The sequence below is a fragment of the Callospermophilus lateralis genome, chromosome 6 (assembly GCF_048772815.1).
Source record: "Callospermophilus lateralis isolate mCalLat2 chromosome 6, mCalLat2.hap1, whole genome shotgun sequence".
Classification (NCBI taxonomy): domain Eukaryota; kingdom Metazoa; phylum Chordata; class Mammalia; order Rodentia; family Sciuridae; genus Callospermophilus; species Callospermophilus lateralis.
The window spans coordinates 155,489,098-155,511,943 of record NC_135310.1 but is presented as its reverse complement, the minus strand read 5'-3'; the positions used below and the strand labels follow the sequence as shown (position 1 = coordinate 155,511,943).

General features: G+C 47.5%; 1 protein-coding gene across 2 annotated transcripts in view; it reads left to right on the top strand.

Annotated features, from left to right (window-relative positions):
* Window positions 1-22,846, top strand: part of Mboat1 (membrane bound glycerophospholipid O-acyltransferase 1) — a 98,735-nt gene that overhangs the window by 29,989 nt on the left and 45,900 nt on the right. For both annotated transcript variants that reach the window (XM_076857920.1, XM_076857917.1), the window contains exons 2-3: window positions 19,720-19,865; window positions 20,902-20,979. In XM_076857920.1, coding sequence (XP_076714035.1) covers window positions 19,720-19,865; window positions 20,902-20,979 — 224 coding nt within the window. The remainder of the gene's footprint in view (window positions 1-19,719; window positions 19,866-20,901; window positions 20,980-22,846) is intronic.

Sequence of the window (22,846 nt, the reverse complement as noted above, 5' to 3'; positions counted from 1 at the left end):
TCAAAATCATCATCATTATCATCAAACTCTGAGCGCGTCCTTGCAGGCACCACCATAAATATTCATATTTACCTGTTTAATGTATTAAGACCCCTCCCCTGCAAGGGGTAGGGCATAGGTCTATTTTGTAGATGGGGAAGGACAAAAGCAGTCGGTGAGTCCAGATTTGAACCCAGACAGGCTCCAGATTGGGAGCTGGTGGGCACGACACTATTGTACTCACCCCAAAACAGAAGCCCAAACCCAAACCGTGCACCCCATGGTTGAGCTCTAAGGAGCTCTTGGCACATACCCGTCGTGAGGCTGCTGGGCTACATGTAGGCATCGCAGCTACGGAGACCTCTTCCAGAGGAGGACGTTGTTGCTCCAATTTCTTTTGGAGAGAAAAATACAAATTTCTTTTAAGAACCTAAGCTTAAAATACCTCAGTAAAGGAGAAGCGAGGAGAGAAAGGTCATTAACCACCTTGAAAATTCCTCCTGCATTATTTTTGTTGGTTGGTATTTCTCAAAGGGGATGGTGCTGGGAGAGGGGGTGGTTGTGGACGCACATCTTCCCCCTGCTCCTGCCGAGGTCTTCCCCCAGTTCCCCACAGTGGCTTTTCTGGGAGCTTTCTGTTCGACTGTCTTATTCAATGGTATCTCCAGGGTGGATTCATTGCCTTTCGTGGTTGTCATTGCTTTACTTTTGACACTACCTGCACCGCAGATGTGAAAATAGAAATTAAAGGGATTTAAAAAACAGTGACCTTTTGCGTTGGCTATTTCTTTCTGACTCTGGTTATTTGATGATTTCTATTCCATGTGAATTCTCTGAGTGGAACTGTGTTTAGGCACTCTGGATTTTCCCCAAGTTCCTCACAAGAGGTGGCCCTTCAGTTTTGAGACTGGATTCCCTCTCTTCCGTCCCCCGGCTGTTGCACTCAGCACTTTGGTGGCCTGGGTACCTGCTAAGCTTGTTCCCTATTTTCCTCTCAAATGTCTTTGTGTTCTGTTAGCTGGACAGATAAAAACTATCTTAGTTCTTTTTCTGTTGCTATAACAAAATACCCAAAGCTGGATACTTATTACACAAAGAGGACTATTTAACTCACAGTTTTGGAGGCTGAAAGTCCAAGACTAGGAGGCCTCACACGTTTGGCCTCTGGTGAGGGCCTCCTTGACTGGGTCACGGCATGGTGGGGAAATGGAAAGGGAGTCAGCTGCATGCAGCAGGGAGCACGTGTGGGGTGACCTCACTTATAGCAACCTACTTTTCTAAGGATTAACCTGAGTCCTGGGAGAAACACATAATCCCTTCTGAAGGCAGTGCCCCCAGGGACCTAACCACCCAAACCTGGGCCCCACCTCTAGCCGGTCCACCACCTTCATCATCACCACACGGGGGACAAAGCTTCCAGCACATGATCATTTAGGAGACAAACTGCATCCAAACTGTGACCCGAGGAGGACATATAGGTGCAGCTTGAATGAAGTGCACAAGAATCATGATGAGAACTCACGGCTGTGTTCACTGTGCTTTTCTAAAGGTCCTTCCAAACCCTTTCGTTTATCTAAAGCCATAACTCTGCACAGCACCTGGCATGTTATTCGTCCCGTCTTCCACTGGCGCCCGCGGAGGCCTCAGTGAGCACTGGGCCCAGGCTTTCCAGGACCAGCCACGTGGGCTGTGCACAGGTCCCCGGGCGGGAGGCCAGTGGCTCTCCCTGTCTGTCCCATGCCTTGTTCCTTGGGACAGGGATCACTGGGGCTGAGGGAAGGGGTGGCTTGTGCATCTCAGCTCTGGAGGAAAGCACCAAGCCAGCAGCCTTCTGGTTGGTGAGGAGAGTGCTCAGCAGGCGGCGGCCTTTATGCAGAGCAGGGAAGGAGCGGAGTCACGCGGGCCTTCTTCAGAGCTGCCAGTTTTGGGAGCCAGAGTGGCACTTGTCATGGTCATCCGGGCCTCTGTTCTCCCCCGGTTGTGTCCAGTTTCCTTCTTCATGCTGTTCATTCATCCCTCAGGAATCCTGCAGAGACGGACAGTGGCTTGCTGCGTGCCTGCCTCTGTCCTGGGTGCTGGAGCCCAAAGAGTGCTAAGCTCTAGGTCCCTGTGACTGAGACGCTCTCGTTCTGTTGGGAAGTAATGAGACTGCGCTGAAGTTTTCCTCATGACATCGGGCTGAGAGGCCAAGGTCCTGTCCACACTTCACAGCTGTCTTGTGACAAAGCCTCTGTCACTGCCCCATCTAGGTCTTTCCCCTTCTTATCTATTTCCCTTCCCCAACATTCTGTCTTTTCCCTTCCTCCTGGAGCCACGTGAGCCTGAATATCTGCCTGCACCTCCTGTCTGCAGACGGCCCTCGGTGTACACAGCGTCTGCCTTCCGCTGCGCCTCCTCTTAGGTCAACCCAGTCTGGGTTCTCTTCTGTCCCCTCCCGCCCATGAACAGCCAAGTGCCTTTGGACGCACCACAGGTTGCTTTCCAGAATGAGTCCTTAACCATTTAGATGACTTATTTCCACTAAGTTTTCATATCTTTAAAAAAAAATCCTGTTTTAATGTCTATGATTGTTTTATAAAAATTTGAGATTTAAATCTTAGATTTACTTTCAGAAGTGGTTTTCTTTTATGGAAACAAAGATTGAGAAAATACTAGTTGTTATTACTCAGAGGACACAACATTTCAACTTTGTGTGATAAGGGTGAGATTGAATCCATGCCAGGAAGCTAAAATGTTCATAGGTCTCTGCCCTTTTGTCTTTCCCACCCGTGTTTTTGTGCGTCCTATTACGTTGAAACACACACACACACATATACACACATTTACATGTATATGTACACATGTTACAATTGTGCTATATCCCAGATGGCCCCCAAGACCTCTGTTTTGTAAATGTTGAATGGTGTTGTTTCATTTATATGTATACGTATGTGTGTGTATTTCTATTAAACATGACTTATTTACTATTAAATGCCACAGTCTGGCTGGGCACAAAATCACGAGCCACTCAAGCAGGAACAAACTTTATTTCCAAAACTTCCGCGAACTGCATGCACGCGGCAGGCCTTCTCCCGGGCCACACCACACCAACCGGAAATCCCTCCTCCGGAAATCCCTCCTACCCTACTGCACTTCCCCAACCAATGGGAACTCTCCGGGAGACCCGCAAGAGCTCCAAAGTAGCAGGCCAAGGTGGACAGCAGGGGTCTAATATCCAACTGAATGCACATCTTAACATAATCATATCATCTCAATGGCTTGCTGGCATCACCTTTCAACCCAAAATGCCATGTGTCATTCCAGCTCCGCTATGGCTCTTAGCAATTAAATATACTATTAATAGTAAATTACTAATTATTAAATGTGCTAATCATGTCTGAAAGGTCAATGGCACATATGCATATGTATTGTTTAATATCTGTGTGTATTTGCATGACTTTCGTGCCTGACTTTTCACTGTAGTTCTGTTTAGAATTTTCTTTTTTGGAACAGAAACTGAGGCCTACAGGGCCTGGAGGCTAACTACCAATTCGGGAAGCAGAAGGCCTCCCTCAGGTTCTGGTTTGCTTTAAGCAAGGCAGGGGCCCTAATTGGGAAGGTATAGTATGAAGAATTTTGGCTTCCCCGGGAAGCAGTTTTTATAGCAGTTTATATGCAGCATGCTTAATCACTGCTCTTTTATTTTTCTTCTTTCATCATGTAATAGGATTTTCTGGCCACTGTTGCTGTTTGGGTTGGATTAATGGGGATAACTATCACGTTTTCCATTTAACTTGGGGGCAAGAATGTGGTTTGAAAGAGATCAGATTTGGTTTGCTTTAATATCTGAGCAAAGATATGTAAAGTAACCTTGATCACCAAAAAGTGGCACTTGTATCTCAAAGAGGAACACTCTTTCTAAAATTCAGTCTTAGTTGTAGATGGGCACAATACCTTTAGTTTCTTTTTATTTATTTTTATGGGGTGCTGAGGATTGAACCCAGGGCCTCACACGTGCTAGGCAAGCGCTCTACCACCTAGCCAGAAGCTCAGCTCCAAGAGGAACGACCTTGAAGAACTCACTCATGACTCCCAAGCATTCCCTGTTCATGCATCAGCCTTTGCGTAAAGGTTTTCCGAGTGTCTGGGAGAGACTATGTTACTTATGGAATCGAGAGAAAGCACTGTCTTTAGGACCTGGGTTTTCGGCTCTTGTTCTGCCTTTCCTTGATCTGCCTTTTAAGTTTTCTCCTATCTTACTGGCTTCTGAGCACAGCACTCGTCCATTCATCAACTCTATTGAGACCCCCGTAGGTGCCAGGCAGCTCGGGTGCAGTGGTGGAAAGGGCGGGTGTGGCCTCTGCGTTCGGAAGCTTTTTGCCCAGGAGAAGAGGTGATCATAGAGAGAGGGTCCTGTGCAACGTGGGAAGTGCTGCATCTGCAGAAACTGAGGTGCTGCCGCATGGTGGTGGCAGGGCACCTATCCTGGACTGGGACAGCAGGGGGGATTCCTGGAAGAGGTGACACTGAACTGAGGTCAAAGGACCAAGGAGGCAGGGTGGGAGGCTGGGTAAAGTGAGAGGCAGGGAGATGAGTTTGATGGCTGCAGGAGTCATCCAGGTGAAACGAACGGCGGCCAGAATCAAGGGAGATGGGGTGTGCTGTGCGTGCAAGGGGGGTGGGTTTTACACAGAACGGGGAGGAGGAATGAATAGTAGGAGGTTGGTTCTCCTCGGGGGGATGGAAGAGGGTGAGCCACTTGTCTGGTTTCTGGTGTCAACGACTGGGTGGTGGAAGGGTCCCTCCCTCAGATCGCAGACCAGCAGGAGGAGCAGGTAAGGAAGAGGATGCTGAGCTGTGTCCTGGACAGGATGCAGTTGAGGTGTCTGTGGTTTATCCAAGCGAGGATTTCGGTGGCACTGGGGTGTGTGCCTGGGAGTTCAAGGGAGACATCTGGGTTGAGGTGAAGATTTGGAAGTCCTCAGCTGGTGTCTGCAGGTACAGGGTGGAGAGATTACCTTGGTTAGAATAGGAGCCAGCCTGGGTCGGCCCCTAGAAGTGCACCATGATTGCCAGGGTGGGAAGCCGGGGAGCAGCCCTCGAGGAGGGGGACACACAGTGACCAGAGAGTCAAAGACAACAAGAGAATGTGGGGTCAGGGAGTCAAGGAGAAGGAGCAGAGAATAATGTGCATCGTAGAGGCTGCCCGGGGTCATGGCAGGTGAAGACTGACCTTAGCAAGGGAGGAGGGAGTTGGGGACTTGGCCGGAGCAGTCATGGAGTGGCAGGGCAGTGCCATATTTGTGGCATGAAGGAGAGGTTCCAAATGGAGTGGGAGTTCAGAGATCCTCTGGAATTAAATCTTCAGAACATAAGCCCCTCTCTTTCTTCTGTGACGCTATAGAGAGATGGAAGGCAGGAGAGTTAGCAGGCAGCTTGCTTGCTATTTAAAAAAATTTTACGGTGTAGTTGGTACCTTAGTTGCTATCTTCTGTGGAGTAGGGTAGGTTCTTTTACACAAGGATGGGCAGACATTTCAACTCTTGGTCTGCATCAGAGTTCTTATTATACACACGTATTTTGGAAAAGGCAATTAATCACAGAAGCTCAAAATAGCTTAGCTCCCAGGGACCAGATACATATTCCTATTTTGACAGTTCCCCATTCCGTAACGGCCACCCAGCTTTGGGTACACTCCATTCTTGGAGATGCAACGATTGTACTATATCCCAGAAGGCCCCACCAGGCCTCTTGTTTTGTAAATGTTCAGTGGCATTGTGTTTTGTTTTCAAATTGAACTAAATAAAAATTAATTTTGTTTTGAGACTTCTGAGAATTTCACAACGCACTCTGAGATAATTGGTCACACCCTGGGGTATTGCATAAGAAGACGTAGCCCTGGCTCTGTTTTCCATCCTCCCGGAAGACCTCACTCATGGTAATTTCTTCCCCAGCAAGTGGAATGGCTGGCGACAGGAGAGCGTAGATGGCTAGGGAGACACCATCTTTGAGTGATAGAGTTTTTCCTTGGGTTCACCAGGACAGAAAGTGTGCAAGTCTAGTTTTCTGTTTAGCAGGCAGCATCGGTCACTGGGGAAAGAAAGTCACTTGGGAGTTTGTTTTCCTCGCTCTCTTCAAATAACCTTATTTAACCTCTTCATTTTATCCACTGGGAAAACACTGATGATACTTGTGCCGATGCCTCCTTAGTGATGTGAGACAACCGGATTCTATGTGTGCGTACTTGTGAGGAGGGAGACACACACACACACACACAGTGACAGAGTATTAGAAAATCACTTTTTTGTAAGAAAGGTGACACTATATAATTCATAGCATAATTGTCTGATGCTGGTTGGGCTTTTTTTGGAGGAAAATTTTATTATTTCAAATGTAAATTGAAATGTCTAGGAATTTTAAAATAAATAATGAAGAGATTAAAACTTGAGGAATGAATGCGGTCTCTGTGTGTGTGTGTGTGTGTGTGTGAGATTAAGTATGGTTTAATTTTTATATCACTTTTCTTACAATTAAAACTCCAAAAAAAATGTGTATTCATATCTGTTTTGACATTAAGAAAACTAGCTCTTATTCACCACAATACATGTACTAATTTGCTTAATTTTAATACAGGTACATGAAAAATTGTTTCAAAATTGCTACAGCCATATATCTATGAGAATCAAATTTACTAGCAAAAGTACCATGTTATATTATCATTTTTCTTGTCTCTAGCCAAGTTAATTCAGTCAATACACTGTTTTCCCAGATTACCAGATTACCAATTTGGTCTGGGGATACAGCTCAGTTGGTAGAGTGCTTGTCTTGCATGCACAAAGCCCTGGATTCAAACCCCAGCATCAAAACAAACAAACAAACAAACAAAAAAACAAACAAAAAAAAATCCAAAAACAAAACAAAAAACACCAAAAAAACAAAGTTACTAAGTTCAACTTCTTCTTCACTACTTCCTTCAGTATGACTTTTTTTGATTTTTTTTTTATTGGTTACACATGACAGTACAATGGTCTTGACAATTCATACATTTGAATCAAATGGGGTATCATTTCTCATTTTTCTGATTGTACACATTACAGAATCACACTGGTCATACAGTCACCTATATACCTACAGCAATACTAATGTCTATTCTGCTGCCCTTCCTATCCCCGCTTCCCCTCCCCTCCCCTCCATCACAGAAGAAGATGGGCTAATTGCATGTGTGTATGAGGACACTCTAGTTCTCTGTGCAGGAGCTCCTGAATTTGCTAGGCCACTGTGGTTCTGGGAGGTCTTTTCATCACCAATGTGCTTTCTCCTGAAGGCTGTGCAGGGAGTTGGTCAACTATGAGTGCCTCTGAGCTTTCCTCTTCCAAACCATAAAAGAGAACCCAGTGATAATAGCTAGCATGCGACTGCACACTGAATGCTGTGACAGACCCCGTGCTGGTCACATGACATGCGAATTCTGTGAGAGTGGCTGCATTACTCCCATGTTACAGAGTAACAGAGACACAGGCTCAAGGACTCGGCAGAGGTTAGACGACTAGGGTTCGGGGAGGAGTTCATCTCCAAGTGTCTGCCTCACAGCCGTGTTCTGAGTCTCTTCCAACTCCCAGTTACTGCTGACTAAAATCTATGTGTAGTTCATGCAGTGACACTCACCTTTCATAGAACAGTCTAGTAGCCGAAAAGCTAAAATAAAACTATTATTGGCCAGAGACCAATAATAAATGAAAAGGTGCTCAGCCAGGAGTCAGGCAAATACAAATTGAAATGAATACAAAACCATCTTTTTTCCCACGTGATTGTTGAAATTAGCAGCTTTGTACAAAATTCCCACCGCTTCACCTTTGAACAGCCCACGGGCTCCTGGTACCGCTGAGCAGTCCCCACAGGACACCCCGGGCAGGACACCCAGGGAGCACAGGGTGCAGAGGGCCCTTGTGCTGAGGCTGGCAGAGACGGGGCAGAGCTGGGCCTGCCCACTGCCTTCTCTCCCCCCATCAGCTGGTGGACCTGGGCAGGCCAGGGTGGACAACGGGTGGAAAGGTTTCTTCTGTATTTGTCCTCTGTGGTGGCGTGAATCTTAAATGTCCCCTAGTGCCGTGTTTTGAAGGCTTGGTCACAAGCTGGTGGCAGTGTTGGGAGCACAGGGTGCAGAGGGCCCTTGTGCTAAGGGGGTGGGCCCAGTGGCGGGAAGTGAGGTCACTGGGGTGTTCAGGGGGGTCTGGGACCCTGGCTCTTTCCCTCTCTCTCCCTTTGCTTCCTGGCTCCCATGAGATGAACTGACCTCCTCCGCCGCCATGTTCTGCCACACCACAGGCCCATGGGGTGGAGCCTCACGGATGGGGACTAAAGCCTCGAAACCATCAAGTAAATCTCTTCTCCTTTAACTTATCTCAAATATTTGGTCACCATTAATATCCCCTCCAAGGAAATGAAGTGGAAATTACACGATCTCTATGAGAATCAAGGGAGTGGGAATGTTCACCCTCCTCCCCGTGCTATGGAATCACATGCAGCTTTAAAAGGTCCAAGTTCGTCGGGTGCAGTGGTGCGTGCCTATAATCGCTGCAACTCAGGAGGCTGAGGCAGGAGGATCTCGAGTTCAAAGCCAGCCTCCGTGAAGGGGAGGCACTAAGCAATTCAGTGAGACCCTGTCTCTAAATAAAATACAAAATAGGGTAGGGCTGGGGATATGGCTCAGTGGTCGAGTGCCCCTGAGTTCAATCCCCAGTACCAAAAAAAAAAGGTCCAAGTTAATTAATATGAGTTCACTTGGAAATATGTCCATCTTCTTAGCAGTGAAAGACCATATTACGTGGTAACTTTTATACTATGACTTATTAAACTAAAGGAGAAACCTCCACATATGAGAATGCTTTTGGATTTTTTTCATATATAGAAAAAAGCAGTAAAAAATATCCTCTGATCTGCCAAGAAGAAAGATGAGAGGTGGGTGTAGAGGTTGTGGATGGGAGATGATGAACTTTTTCATTTGCATCTCTTTTGTATCATTCAATTTTAAAGTGAGCACTTGTTGATTTTATTATTAAATGAAATTATGGAGAAAATAAACTGTGTGGCTCCCTTTGGTTGACTTCCTTTAGGCGTAGATCTAACAGGTGTGGGAAGAGGGCCTGAAGCTCTTGGGTTTCATTCTGTCTTGGGAGGCAGAACACCGGTTTGGTCAGCCGGGGGGCTTTTACCCATTCTCTGTGGACCCATTGGTTTCCCTGTCCACTTTTAAACCTTCTGCAGAAAGTTAGGCCCACAACGTGCCAAGCCTTTCCTGTGCCCTCTGCCAGTTCCTGACGCAGGCGTGTGGAGTGGAGGCAGAGTGCCAGCCACGGGCTGTGAGGCTCTGCCAGCAGCCCCGATGCTCCATCCATCAGAAAAGAATGGTCATCAGAGGTGCCATTGGCTGGGCACGTGGGTCCATTTCTGTAGTGGAAACAGGTTGTCGCTAGTGTCAGGAGACTCTGGCTGTAGTAGCCGCTTCTCTCTGTGAACCAGTTTCCTTACCCCCAAAATGAGGGCCTTGGACCAGATGATTGATGAGCGCCTGAGTTCTTGTCTGTTTCGTGCCTGTAATTACCGTAACATACACTCACCAAACTGCCTCTCGCTTCCCATTAGTGGGGTAAGTCGAAGCTGTGGATCTCAGCCCTGGCTATGCGTTAGAATCACCCAGAGAACTTTGAAAGAAAAAAGGTGCCCTCACCCAGTTTGATCTGGAGGCGGCCCTAGCACCCAGCATCAGTCTTTTCTAAAACTTTTATAGCTCGCTGGTGTTCTAGTGTTCAGTGTTGGGAGCCTTTGTCACACGGCGGTCTGCTCATAGACTTTAGAGTTTGTAGCTAAGCTAATACTGGAGCTTCGTAGTTCACAAAGCACTTTTTTCATGTAGCCCTGAAAGTGTGGCCGTCCTTAAGCTGAGGTTACTTTTCTCTGTGGAACCAGATTGAGTGATGGTGACTCCAGACTCAGCTGAGTGGACTTTGGGCAGATGAACAGGTTTTTCTATCTGTACCTAAATCACACACACATGCACATTATCATACATTATATGTGAAATATATGTATGTATTATTCACACTATATCCACATGATGTAAATCGTATGTTGAATATATGCACAACATTTCCATTACATTTAAGTTGATCAGTATTATGCGTGGGCATCCACAGAAACACACTGAGGTCCACTCCCGTTGCCTGTGGTCTCTGTCTGTGTGTAAAACTGACGTGCCCAGGCTCCAGTCAAGATCGCAGAGTCGTGCCCAGACATTCTGCTTCCTCAGCCAGTGGTGTTCCCTCCAGAGTGTGGACTCCTCACTCCTTCTGGGGGCCAGGGTTCTTCACCGGGGCCCTTATTCCTCCATGGGCCCCTTGGCCCCTGCATCCTGTTTTGTTTCCACCCCGTGTCCAGGGGTGGAGAGCCTCAGGGGGGCGTGCTAGGCCTGAGTCAGGATGCTGTACTTTGGTTCTAGAATGTCCCCCAACAGTGCCCTGTGAAAGGCCGGTCCTCAGCTGATGGTGCCATTGGGAGGTGGTGGAACCTCTAGGAGGTAGGCCTGTGGGAGGAAGTTAGGTCACTGGGGGTGTGATGTTGAAGGGGACACGGGGACCAGCCCCTCCCTGGCTGTCATGAGGTGAGCAGTTCTCCTCTAGCGCCTGCTCCTGCCGTGGTGAGCTGTGCTGCCACAGGCCCGGGGCAGCATGCCCAAGCGACTGTGGAGCTCCGTGACCCTCAGCCAGAGAAGCTGCTCCTCCTTTACCCTGTTCATCTCCAGGATTTGTCGCAGTAACAGAAAGCTGACTAACACATGGGGCGCGTGCGATGCAGTCCCAATCCTGGGGCTCAGGGGCTGTCTGACCCAGGCCAAGTCACTTAGAATCCAGGACTCCAGTTTTTCTTCATTTGGAAAAGGAGATGTTGGAATTAGGCAGGAGGCTGAGTTCAACCCTCATGTCGTGGCTGAGCAGGTAGACTTGGGAACCAGACTCCCAGAGTAAATTCCACGGTAGCCGCTGATGAGGCGTGTGATTTTGGGGAAAATTTCTTTTCTTTTTTTTTTTTTGAATTTTTTTTAGTTGTAGATGGACACAATATCTTTATTTTTATTTGTTTATTTTTATGTGGTGCTGGGGACCGAACCCAGGGCTTCATGCGCGCAAGGCAAGCACTTTACCACTGAGCTACACCCCTAGCCCTTGGGGGTAAATTTCTTACTCTCATGACTTAATTTCCTTATTAATAAAATGGGTGCCTCCAAGACCTCAGCATTGGAACGTGAAAGGAGGTATACAGGCAGAGGCCTTAGGCCAATTCCTGGCCTGTAGTTAGTACTGTAAACCCTGGGCCCAATGATGGAAAGGAGGAGGAGGGGGAGGGGGAGGGGGAGGAAGAAGATGACTTTATATTCACCAACAGTAAAACTGACTCTAAGGGAGATTTTCTCCCCAGAGGTGGTAACTGACAGCTAGTTTGTGCATGGGTGTCTCAGGGCTTCTGCATGGTTCCGGTTCTGTTCCGCCTTCTCTGCCTACTGGACCAGGGGTCTCAGGACATGATGTCTGGGTGGGAGGCATGCTGCGGGGGATCCTAAGAAGATTTCACCTATGTATTTCTGGGTGTTCCCTTGCTGTGGCTAAACAGACAGCATGATTTCCCCCCCTTATTTCCACTTGAGTCAGTTTTTAGAGTTTTCATTCTGAGTCTCAACTACTGAACGTGGTGTGATATTTGCAGAATGAGGCAATCTGAACTCTGACCAAGTAGGTGAGGATTGTTTCTCTGAGGATTAAGAGGGATTTTCTTGTTCCAGGGGGTCTGGGTGGCTCACTGTGGACTGGTGATGGTGTGGCCTGTGAGCATACAGACTCCAGAGAGGGAGAGTCCGTGGTCAGAAAGGACTTTGACCCAGTAGGGTTGCTCCGGATCTCCTCCTGTACAAGAGGGACCTCAGGAGGCGGTCACATACAGACAATACGCGACTCAACTTTGACTACGGGAACTGGCCCGAGGAGGAGCGCTTTGAGGGCTGTTCCTTGGCTTCCCCAGCAGTACATCGAGGGTTGATTAACTGAACTAATAGAGAGACGGGGGGCGTTCGGAGTCACAGCAGAGGGTTGTTGAGCTCCTGTACACAGTATGTCTCAACAATTGCACATTTTCCCTGCTTGAACACTTTGGAACAAAGGCCAGAGGGCAAGGGACGTTCTGTGCAGGACTAACCTTGAGTAGGCTAAGGTGTTTGGATGGTGTGGGAGCAGCAGGCAGGGGCAGCCACGGGCCCCCTGGGCAGCCACGGGCCCCCTGGGCAGCTGTGTGCTTGGCGCCTCGGGCCCCTGTGCCGCCTGTGCAGAGGCTAACGCGGGCCCCTGTGGTTTGGGTCCTGCTGGCTTTCCACCTGTAGGAGCGAGGACAGTGAAGTCTGTTTCATTTCATGTGTTTGAGCAGAGGATTTTTATTGGTCCGTGTTACGGGCTGATTTCACATGTTGAAGTCCTAACTCCCAGGACCTTGGAACGTGGCTATATTTGGAGATGGAGGGTCTTTGAAGAGGTGATTCAATTTAAATGAGGTCATGAGGGTGGGCTGTAGTCCAACCTTGTAGAGGAGGAGAGGCAGGCCCGGGAGGCCACGGGGAAAGACAGCCATCTTCAAGCCAAGGAGGGCGACCCCAGCAGAACCAACCCTGCTGTCACCGTGCTCTCAGACTTCCAGTCCCGAGCACTGAGAGGGAGGGCATTTCTGTGTTGGGGCCACTTAATCTGGGGTGCTTTGTGATGGCAGCCCTAGACAGCTCCTGCAGACAACCAGGACATCCTCCGAGTGGAGGTGCTGCCCGGAGAGGCTGGGAGTGGGGGAGGCAGCACAGGAGTAAGACCTCTGGCCGGGTTATCCCGTCGCTACCACGCCCGGACTGACGGCAGCCATTACCACCCGTGACCCATGTCCCCCTGGGTGCAGCAGGAGCTTCTCACAAGCCTTACCCTGAGCCCCACACGTGGAGCACACTCCGCAAAGGACCTTCATGGTTATGATGAGACAAAATGTCCATTGAGGGGCTGGGCTGGTGGCTCAGGGGCAGAGCACTTGCCTAGCATGTGAGAGGCACTGGTTCAATTCTCAGCACCACATATAAATAAGAAATAAAGGTATTTTTTTAAAAGTACGTTGAAAATTTGGCTGTAGATTATGTACGTTGATGATCCACCTTAAAGAATGTTTGCTTCTCCACAAGTGTGGGGAAAGGGTGGGCTCTTTACAGATTTAAAAATGTTAGAAGGAGTTGACAATGAAAGTACGACAAGGGTCTCTTTGAAAGTGCCCAGTAGTTGGAGAGTTTGGTATACTTTTTGTCCTGTTGGACAGAAAGTATAGGGTCTTTAGTGCTCCTCCCCCAGCCACATTTATTCGTAAGGGCAAGGTAAAAGAGTACTGTTGGTGGCAGCTTGCCTTTTATTTTTTTCATCTTTCATACATTTGATTCAAGTGAATTATGCATTTCCATTTTTACCCCAAATACAGATTGCAGAATCACATCAGTTACACATTCACAATGTTTACATAATACCATATTAGTGACTGTTGTATTCTGCTGACTTTCCTATCCCCTACTATCCCCGCTCCCCTCCCCTCTCATAACGGCAGCTTGCCTTTGAATAAGGAATTGCTTCATCAGCTGACTTGGTCTTGGAGCGGTAAAGCAGTGTTGCTGAGAAGGACATTCCATGCCAGGACCGTGGTCTGCACCCTATTGGTGATCCACTGGTAAACCCCTATGGGAGGGAGCGGAAAGTTAAGTTTTGGTATTTGTTAAAAATAGCATGTTTGCATCTGTGCATTAGGGGGAAGATAATTTTTTTTTTTTTTTTTTTTTTTTAAGCTCCAGACAAGGTTTGTTTCTTGATTTTTATTTGTTTCTGTTTTATTTTGTTGTTGTTAGAAGCCACAATGGCCCTGATCAGAAGCCCCCACATCATGCCTTTCAGACTACATGAGAGGGTAGAAAGATTTAAGACTCACACTGGAAAACTGCAGCACAGTTTCACAGTGGTGGTGAAATAAAAAGTCAAACACTTGGGCATGTGTTTTATTTCCTTGCAGCAACTTTGAAATCTTGCAAGAGCTGTGGAAATTGAGCTCTTGCTGAATCTGAGCTATGCCAGCCTCGCTTTGTTTAGGAATCTGATGGAAACAGCTGTGCTCCACTGTTTCTCGATGCAGAAGGGCCCCACAATGCCCTCATTGTCGCCAGCATATTGTTGGCTATCACCAATGAAAGTGCCCCTTTCTTTTCTGCTCCAGGGGCAGCGGAGCCACAGGAAAGTGAAAACTTTGCACATGTTTCTTTTAAATGTGAAGGGTTATTAAAGACTATCATGGTGCATACTTTCTCATTCTCTGGCCACCCACAATGTTGCTCTGGACATTTTGCTGACTATAAGAAGTGTGTTTTTCTTCAAGATGACACTTATTATTATTTTAAAATAGGTTGATTTCTTCCATTTCTGGCTAACTCCTTCCTAAACTTCCTTTGTAGTAGGTGCTAATAAATAACAACCCAGAGGATAGACAGAGTAAGAATCAAATAAGGATTTTTTTTGTGTGTGTGTGTGTGTATAAGATAGACTTGGATTCTAGTCATAGCCTTTTTTGGAGAACCCCAATTTGTGTGTGTGTGTGTGAGTGTGTATGTGTGTGTGTGTGTGTATAAAATTTTACAGGGAATTTTACAATTCAAAATTGCACAAAAGATTTACAAAACAAAGGCCTAGATCCTGGTCACCCTGGTATGACAGCTGTGTTCAATTTTACATGTCCTCTCTGTTCTTTTCCATATGTTGTGGTGGATTGTTTTACATGGTTGTAAGTATACATACCGCTGGATATTCTGCTGTTTATTAGTTATAGGAGAATCTCTTTCATTTTATTACGAGTGTGATTTTAATTGATGGCATGCTATCCCACGGAGGGATTTACATTGACCACTATCCCTCTAGTGTCCTCTATTTAGGTTGCTTTTACTTAGTTTTGTCCTATAAATGATACCCCGTCATTTTGGGGGCATTTAGCTTTTCATCTCATGAATAAATTTCCAAGAGTCAATCGAAGGTTTTGGCTGATAGCAAACTCTACAGCACTTTTAGTTTCCTTGTTTTTGCTACTGCAAATAATGCTCAAGTCAGTATATTTGTGCAGAACTTTTTGTGCACCTTTCAAGTTATGTTAATAATAGTAGGTCTGAAATTCATACAGATATGCTCCAGAGCGTAACTTTTAAGATCTCTCCCCACTGAAGTCAAGGTAGCACTCAAGTTTCATTGCTAATGGGCGATTCACCTTAGCGTAACCTTGGTTAACCGAAGGAGCTGTCCATGTCTTTATTGGTAAAGATCTGAGCTCTGAGGGAGTCATAGACCATCCTGGCCTTCCAGTGGCATCTGGGCTGGCCCCTGGTCCTTGCTGGCCTCTGCTCAGTGAAGCTGTCCTTGTGGTCTCAGTCTTGCTCTCTTGTTGCTGCCTCTGCCGCTGCCTCAAGTGCCTTCCATGGCTCCCGGGGGTCAGTTCATACTGTTCTTATGTAAGTCAGCTTTTTGTTGCCACGACCAAAACGCCTGACAAGAATAACTTAGAGGAGAAAACGTTTATTTTGGTTTATGGCTTCAGAGGCGTGAGTGCATGGTCAGCCAGCTCCATTTCTTTGGACCTGAGTTAAGGCGGAGCTCCATGGTGCAGGGGCATGGCGAAGGAAGGCTGCTCAGCTCACAGCATCCTGGGAGCAGAGAGAAGGGAAGATAAACCATCCCAGGACATGCCTCCAGGGCCTGCTGCATCCAACCAGGTCCCCCGTGCCAGTAGTCCAGTCAGCTCTCAGTGGATCAATCTATTAATCCTTAAATGGATTAATCTACTGATGAGGCAGGAGCCCCATGATCCAATCAGTGCCTAAAAGCCCCGCACCAAACCTTGCTGGATTGAGGACTGTGCTTTCAAACATGAGCTTTTGCACATTTGGTTTGGATACCCCAGTTCTCAGTTCAACCCCAAGAACTTTTCAGGTCCAAGAGGTCTCACCTGGCCCCCGCTGTCCATACCCAGGGTCCAGGGGCTGCATTTGACACCTCCTCAACCTCCTGGAAGAGCGCTTCTCTGAGGATGCCTCCTCTCTTCTTCCGGAAGCCAGGCAACCGTCTCTTCTACGGGGGTGGCCCCCCCAGGCCTCCAGTCCTCCCTAGGGATTCCGCCGATTTCTGTGGTCGTAGCTCCCTGTTGTCACCCCTGCTGTCCGTATCCAAGTGCCAGTTCTGTCCGCCCTCAAACTGGGGACATCCCTCCTTGAACTTGTTCACCAAACTCTCCATCTCCTTTTGTGCAGAAAACCAGCCTTTCCATCATTCAGAGTTTTTCTTCCTTTTTTTAATTGTTAGAAAATCTGTTATTTTCTTCACCTTTGCTTTTGATTCATGAAGATAAGCTTTTAGAATTCAAAGGAGAAAATTATCTTTCCCAATTTTCATTTTGCAAACTGCTTTGACCTTTAGATTTGTCTTTGCTTTAGGTTTATAAAATTCCACTAAGGAGCAAAACCCCAGAAACGGACGGTCCTGGGCTGCGTTGCTTCTCCCTACAACAGAAGGATGCTGGGAACTCGGGCTGCTGTGTAAACGCTGGGTGGGAGACAGACTGGGTACGAGGCAAGTCTGAATGGCGGGGACAGCAATGTCACCTGCTCAACAGAGGTAACCGCTTACTGGATTTATTCTGGGCAAAATGTTGTAGCTATAGAATAATTTAATAGAAAGTGCCAGGCACTTTGAGGGTGACCATGAAACCGGAATTTGAGGTGAAACTTGATTCTCCGCTTCTGTGGGCAGGTGGGGCCTGTGTAAACTGCAGGCCTCTGCGGTGGAGAGAGCCCATTTTAGTGTCAGCAGTTAGGCCCAGCAGGGGACACCTGCTCGGTTGCAGCTGGCAGAGTGAGAGTCTCCTCCCTACCTCTGAGTGGCGTGCCCAGCTCTGGTCAGCGGCTGTGCCCTCCAGTGTTGCCACAGACCTCAGCAGCTCCCTGGCGACACCCTTCCCGGTTCTTTCAGATCTCACAAATCTGGAGACTGAAATTCAGGGACACGGGAAGGCAAGAGTGGAAGGAGTAGGGTTTATTCAAGTGTGACAAACAGAAACAGAGCTCTTAAGGGACAAGAGGGGGCCCCATAAGGGCTAGCACTCCAGTGTGGTAGTCAGGGGTTTATAGAGCCCTCGGATCAATGCTGTGGTTCCAAGTTTAGGATAATCGGGGTTTGGAAAAGTGCTAATGCCTTTGGCTAACCCTGAGTCTGAAGTTCCATTCCTGCCCCACAGCTGCTTTCTTGCTGCTCAGCAGGAAGTGGGAGGTTGAGGTCATGGGATCATGGATGCTCTGGGTTTGGGGCTGCAGCACTGTTTGGACTGCTGCGGTGGCACTAGGGGAACAGGCGTCCCCACTGGCTGTGGCCGGTGCTTGCTGCTTGAGTTCCAGCCCACCTGGGCACCTGGAGGAAGTAAGAGACTGAGGTTGTGAGATCCAGGATGCTCAGCGTTCCAAGCTGTGGTGCATCTGCATGGCCCACGTGGGCCCTGCCTGGCTGCCGCATTGTGACAGGTTGGTGCATCTTCTCTTGCCTCGGCCCTGGCTCTCTGTGCCTCAGGCCTGCCCTGGCATGGTGGGCTCCAGGGGGCCATGGCCCCAGATTGCACCCGCACTCCAGCCAGCCTGCGCTGCAGCTTCTCCTTGGGGATTAGTGGGATGGCTCAACAGCTGGGGAACCATGTCTGATTGGAGGATGGAGGGGTTCTTAGCAGGGTTCATACTGAAACTGATCTAATAAGGAAGTGCACAGATGGAGCTTGGAGAAGATTCAGGAGCTTGATGAAAGTTTGGTCAAGCAAAAAATCTTTTTCAGTTCCGACGGTACCACGATTATTTTTAGGTTGTCTTCTTTTTACCTGAGCTCCTTGTGGGCAGGGAACAGGCTTTCTTTCTCTTGTATCCCGGTGGTGCCTAAACTCGAGGGTGCTGGAGATCTGTTAGAACACCCACTCCTAGGTTCCACCAGGAAGTGTCTCCCTCCGTGGGCATCGGGAGGCAGAGAGTGTGCATTGCCAGCAGGTTTCCAGATGAGGTCAGGGCTGCTGGCCTGGTGTCCACACTCTCGAGAACCACTGGTCTGTTCCCTGTGACATTCCTTATGTGCAGATGCTCAGTAGTTATTGGCCAAACCAAAACGCTGGAGCAGATTTCTCCACAGTTGGTCTCTTGAGTAAATACGTTCATGGTGGCTCTGCGCAGGTCCCTGGGCAGAGAGAATGAGAGAATATGATGGGTCATCTCAGAGCATCCTAACCTTTTGACTTTCCAGTTGTTGATTCTTTCTCGTTTTTTACCTTGCAAAGTTGACCATTTATTTCTTCCTCTGTGTGTGTGTGTGTGTGTGTGTGTGTGTGTGTGTGTGTGTGTGGTGTTAATTTAGCCTACACAAAAGATGTGGCCAAATGTTGCATGACAGACTCATACGTCACTCGTGTCTTTTAAGGTGAAAAGTGAAGGTGAGCTGCGGTGAGCACAGGTTTTTGGGGACAATGGTGGGGTCTAATCTCCAACTAGGGAGGAAAATAGTTCATTTTTAATAATGAAAATTTCTTTGAAGGCAGTATTTTCTAAGGGTCCAAAGTATTGTTGCTTTTTATTGGAAAAACAAAGTGGGCTCAAGTGTTCCTCCAGCCTTACCCCCTTGTGCAACCCTAATGACTTATTAACGGCTGCAGTTTATTAGAGCATAAAAATCCCCTGATGGAAAATTTGAGCATTTATTCATATTTTCAATATTTTTTGATTAATTGCCTTCTAAAATGAATTAGTAGTGAAGTTTTCATCCTGCCTACATTGGAGAATTTCAATTACTTTTCTGGTTTTCATTAATGGTTAAGTCACTCCCTGTTTGATTTGTATGAATTTATGCTATGAAGATGCACGTTTGCTTGCTCTTAAAAAAAAGAAAAAAATCTCTCCTGCATTTCAGTGACTCGTTTTAAATTTCCCCTTAGGTAAAGTGTGCATGTGTATGTGTTAGTTCCTGGGGGTGGAACCCAGGGCTTGCCCATGCTGGGTGCTCCCGCTACCAGTGAGCTCCACCCAGCCCCTATGTGAAAATGTTCTTGAGAGAGAGACCACTGTGACTTTTCCAAGGAAATTTGTAACTACCTTGCAAAATTGGCTACGGGTGACTCTGGAGGTTTCACGCAGGTCTGTGTCTCTTTTGGGGGGTGATTTAGTGTCTCATCTTGACCTTAAGGAATGCTCTTACTAATTTAAAATGAGAGGATTAAAGTCATAAACACCTGATGACCACTTCGGAGAACACTGGTTTCTTAGGTACCAAACAAGGGAACACTCTCGCCCAGCTCGGCATCTCTGAAGAACACCTCCTTCCCCTCCTGGTCCTGCTGGGGCTGGGAGGAGACCTCACGGGTGCCTTGTACACTAGGACCCTGTGCCCTAGGGGGGAAGCAGCCTGGTCACCTGTGGGCCTGGAGGAGAAGCTGTGGCGTGTCCCCATGAAGGCAGTTACCTTTTGTCTCTCATTCCTCCTCCAAACCTCCACTGAGGGAAACCCAAAGCCCAGTCTGGGATGCATCTTGATGCAGCCCCTGAAAGACAGCCAGGGCGGATCCCCGGGGGCAAGACCGTGACGGCCCCCTTCTCCCCAGGTGAACTTCGTGGCCTGCCAGCTCTTCGCCCTGCTCGCCGCTCTCTGGTTTCGCCTCTACCTGCATCCTGCTAAGAGCAGCTCCGCCGTCCGGCATGCCTTCGCCACCATTTTGGGCACTTACTTTGTCATCTTTTGCTTTGGCTGGTGAGTATGCGCCTCAGAAAGGCTAATGGTTGTCCTTTGGGTGTTTTGAGGTGATGTTCTTGGTGGTGCACCAAGAAAAGGACAGGGTTGTAAAAGAGCGTGCTGTGAAATGAGGATTGAAAAAAGGTTTGCATCATTGTAAAGCATTGCAAATTCTTTATTGTAAAATAATGGGGATGCTGCAGGAATCCCCATTTACTATATTAAAGACAGAAAGAACTAGAACCAATAAGCTGACCACCCATTGGAAGTCAGAACAATGATTTTTTTTCTTAAAATCAGGCTTCCGCAGCCCCCTTGGGCCGTGTCCGTGGAAGCTGGAAAGTTTACTTTTTGCCCCGCTGGGAGCCTTTCCCAGCCTTCGACGACCCTGGTGGGTTTCTGTCACCACTCTGGAGCCCCTGGTGTAAGTCCTGCTCTGGGGTTAGAACAGTGGCTTCAAAGCAGGCCTGGGGAGGTTGAGCCATCCTCTAACGGACAGAGCAAGACCTGTGAGAACTGGCAGATTGGCCTTCACTGGGTATGCCTGGCAATGCCCAGGGAGGGGCACTTCTTTGAAATTTTAGGGACCAACATTTCTAGAAGTGTATCTTAAGGAAATCTGTGCATCTGTTCAAGGTCTGGAGGACCACTCCAAATCCTTCAATGAACATTTGGAGCAGGACAGATAATCTGAATCAGCCACCAGGCGAAAGTCTCGGTGTCTGGAAAACCTGGTTTTGATCCTAGTACTTTAAAATAAATAAATAATGTCCTGAAGGAAAAACCTCATCTCTCTGGACTCTGCATCATATATGGACGTGAAAAAATATAAGCAGTCCATTTATGGATTTGTGACATTACGGGCTGTAACTGGCAAATTGTGCCATGACCCGTGTCATTTCAAGATGTAGTATCTTCCATTACTCAGAACAAATGTACTTATGTATTTTCTCTTACTGATCATTGCCTTTTGGCAGGGTGGGGGGAGGCTGAGTAGCCAGAGGGTGTGTTAATATGAAATATGATCAGTGTCTCCCTCCCTCATGTCTTAAAGGTACTCCGTACATCTTTTTGTGCTGGTGTTAATGTGTTATGGAATCATGGTCACCGCAAGTGTATCCAGTATACACAGGTAAGACCCTGGGGCTGAGCAACACAAGGTAGGTTTCTCGTGTGATCTTTGAAATGTACAAAGTCATAAGTTCCCGGTTTCCCACCGTGGTGTGTCTTAGCTCCTCTAGGATGTCTGAGGGAGGGGTGGGGGTCTTCAGGGAAGGCTCTGTGAAGAAGGTGGGATGCACATTGGGCCTTGCGTGAAAGAGCACATCAGGCTTAGGCAGCTCAGTTTGTGACAGTCCCAAACTGGAAGTAAGTTAGTTGTCTTGGTTCAGTACTACCCAGCAATGAAGAGGAGTGAGCTCTGGATGGACGCAACAACATGGACGCATCTGGAGTTAAATAGGCTGAATGAAGGAAGCCTCGCAGATCAATTCCAGAAAATGCAGACTAATCTCTAGTAACAGAAGATCAGAGGTTGTGGCTAGGGAGGCGTGCTGCAGGGAGACAAAGAAGGGGTCAGAAAAGGCAGGTCCCGCCATCTTTGATTTGGTGATGGTTTTCTGGGTGTACACCCAAAACTCGTCAAGCTGTGTGCTTAAAAAGAAAGGGTTTTGCTATGGTATATGTTTTTTTTTTTTTTTTTATTTCAAAGTACAGAAGTAATTTATTCTACTTGAAGGCTCTGTGCTTGGATAGTCAGTGAGTGGGGATTTCTGTTTTGCAAGGTCTCTTTCCCATGGTCTTCCTGGAAACTCAGTGCTGACTGCCTTTTGGGGGACACTGGAATGTAAGTTCTGTGAAAACCAAGGCTTTTCTCTCATTCACTGTTGTATCCTCAAAACTTAGAATAGCACCTGGCACAAGCCAGGGCTCGATAAGGACTATGGGAAGAGGGACTGCAGTGCTTTTAAAAGTCACTTACCCTTTAGTGGCTTCTTTTCTGATGGCGTCTCTAAAAAGTACGTGTCTTTCCTCAGCTTCGGTGAACTCCGATTAATAAGACTATCAGCACAACCTTTTTTCTTTTTAAAAGCATTAAAATCTATCCTTGTAGTGTATAATTTTGTAGCTACTTGTAGTAGATTTCTGGTTTTCAGAGGAAGATGTTTTTGCCTACTTTTCAGCTTTACCTTCATTCTGCTTAGTGTCCGAGGGAGCTCTGACATTTGAATCCTCATCTCTCTTTTTAACGGCCTTCTTGAGAAGTTAGTGTCATTCCTTCCAGAAGGGAAACAGGAAATTTGTTTTCTAATTTGGAAAGAGTGGGTGTTGGAAATACTTCATATGATGAAATGCTCATAAATTTTTTTTTAAAGGATGGTGGGGTGTGTGTGAAATTTCTTTTTTTTTCCTAAACAAAATTGCGAGGGCAATCATATGATTAATAGTGATGCCGGATCTGTATTGCGTGTTTCCAACTCCCTCCCCATTGGAGTTAACAGCTTTCCCGACACTCACGTAAGGCTGGCGGGGTACGGTCCCTGTTTCAGGGGGTCAAGGACTCACAGGCACACTCATCCCACAGCCAGCCCAGGTTTCCACGATTCCAGGGGCTCGGAAGGGAACACTCTGTCCTTGAAAGAGGAGTGGTTTGTAGCCAGGGGTGACTCTCTCCCCAGGCCTCTTGCAGTGGGTGAAGGCTCTGCCTTCAGAGTAACAAGGAAAGACGCCCCAAGAAGCCCTTCCCTTTCCCTTTGCTTGGGCGGTTGCCCGTGTGGGAAGGTAGTTCCCAGTTCCCAGTGGGTGGACTTGGTGTCAATTAAAAAACAAAAAAGATTCTGAAGTTGTTTCCTATCGATTCAGGGAAGGGCCCTGGAGTGAGTTAGGAAGTCAGGTCACACAGCATCTCTGCCCGTGAGATTTCCCACCTGTGAAATGTGGAGTCTGGGGGACTTTGGACACCAGTTCTCTGCAGGACCCTGACTGAGTGATTCTTGGTG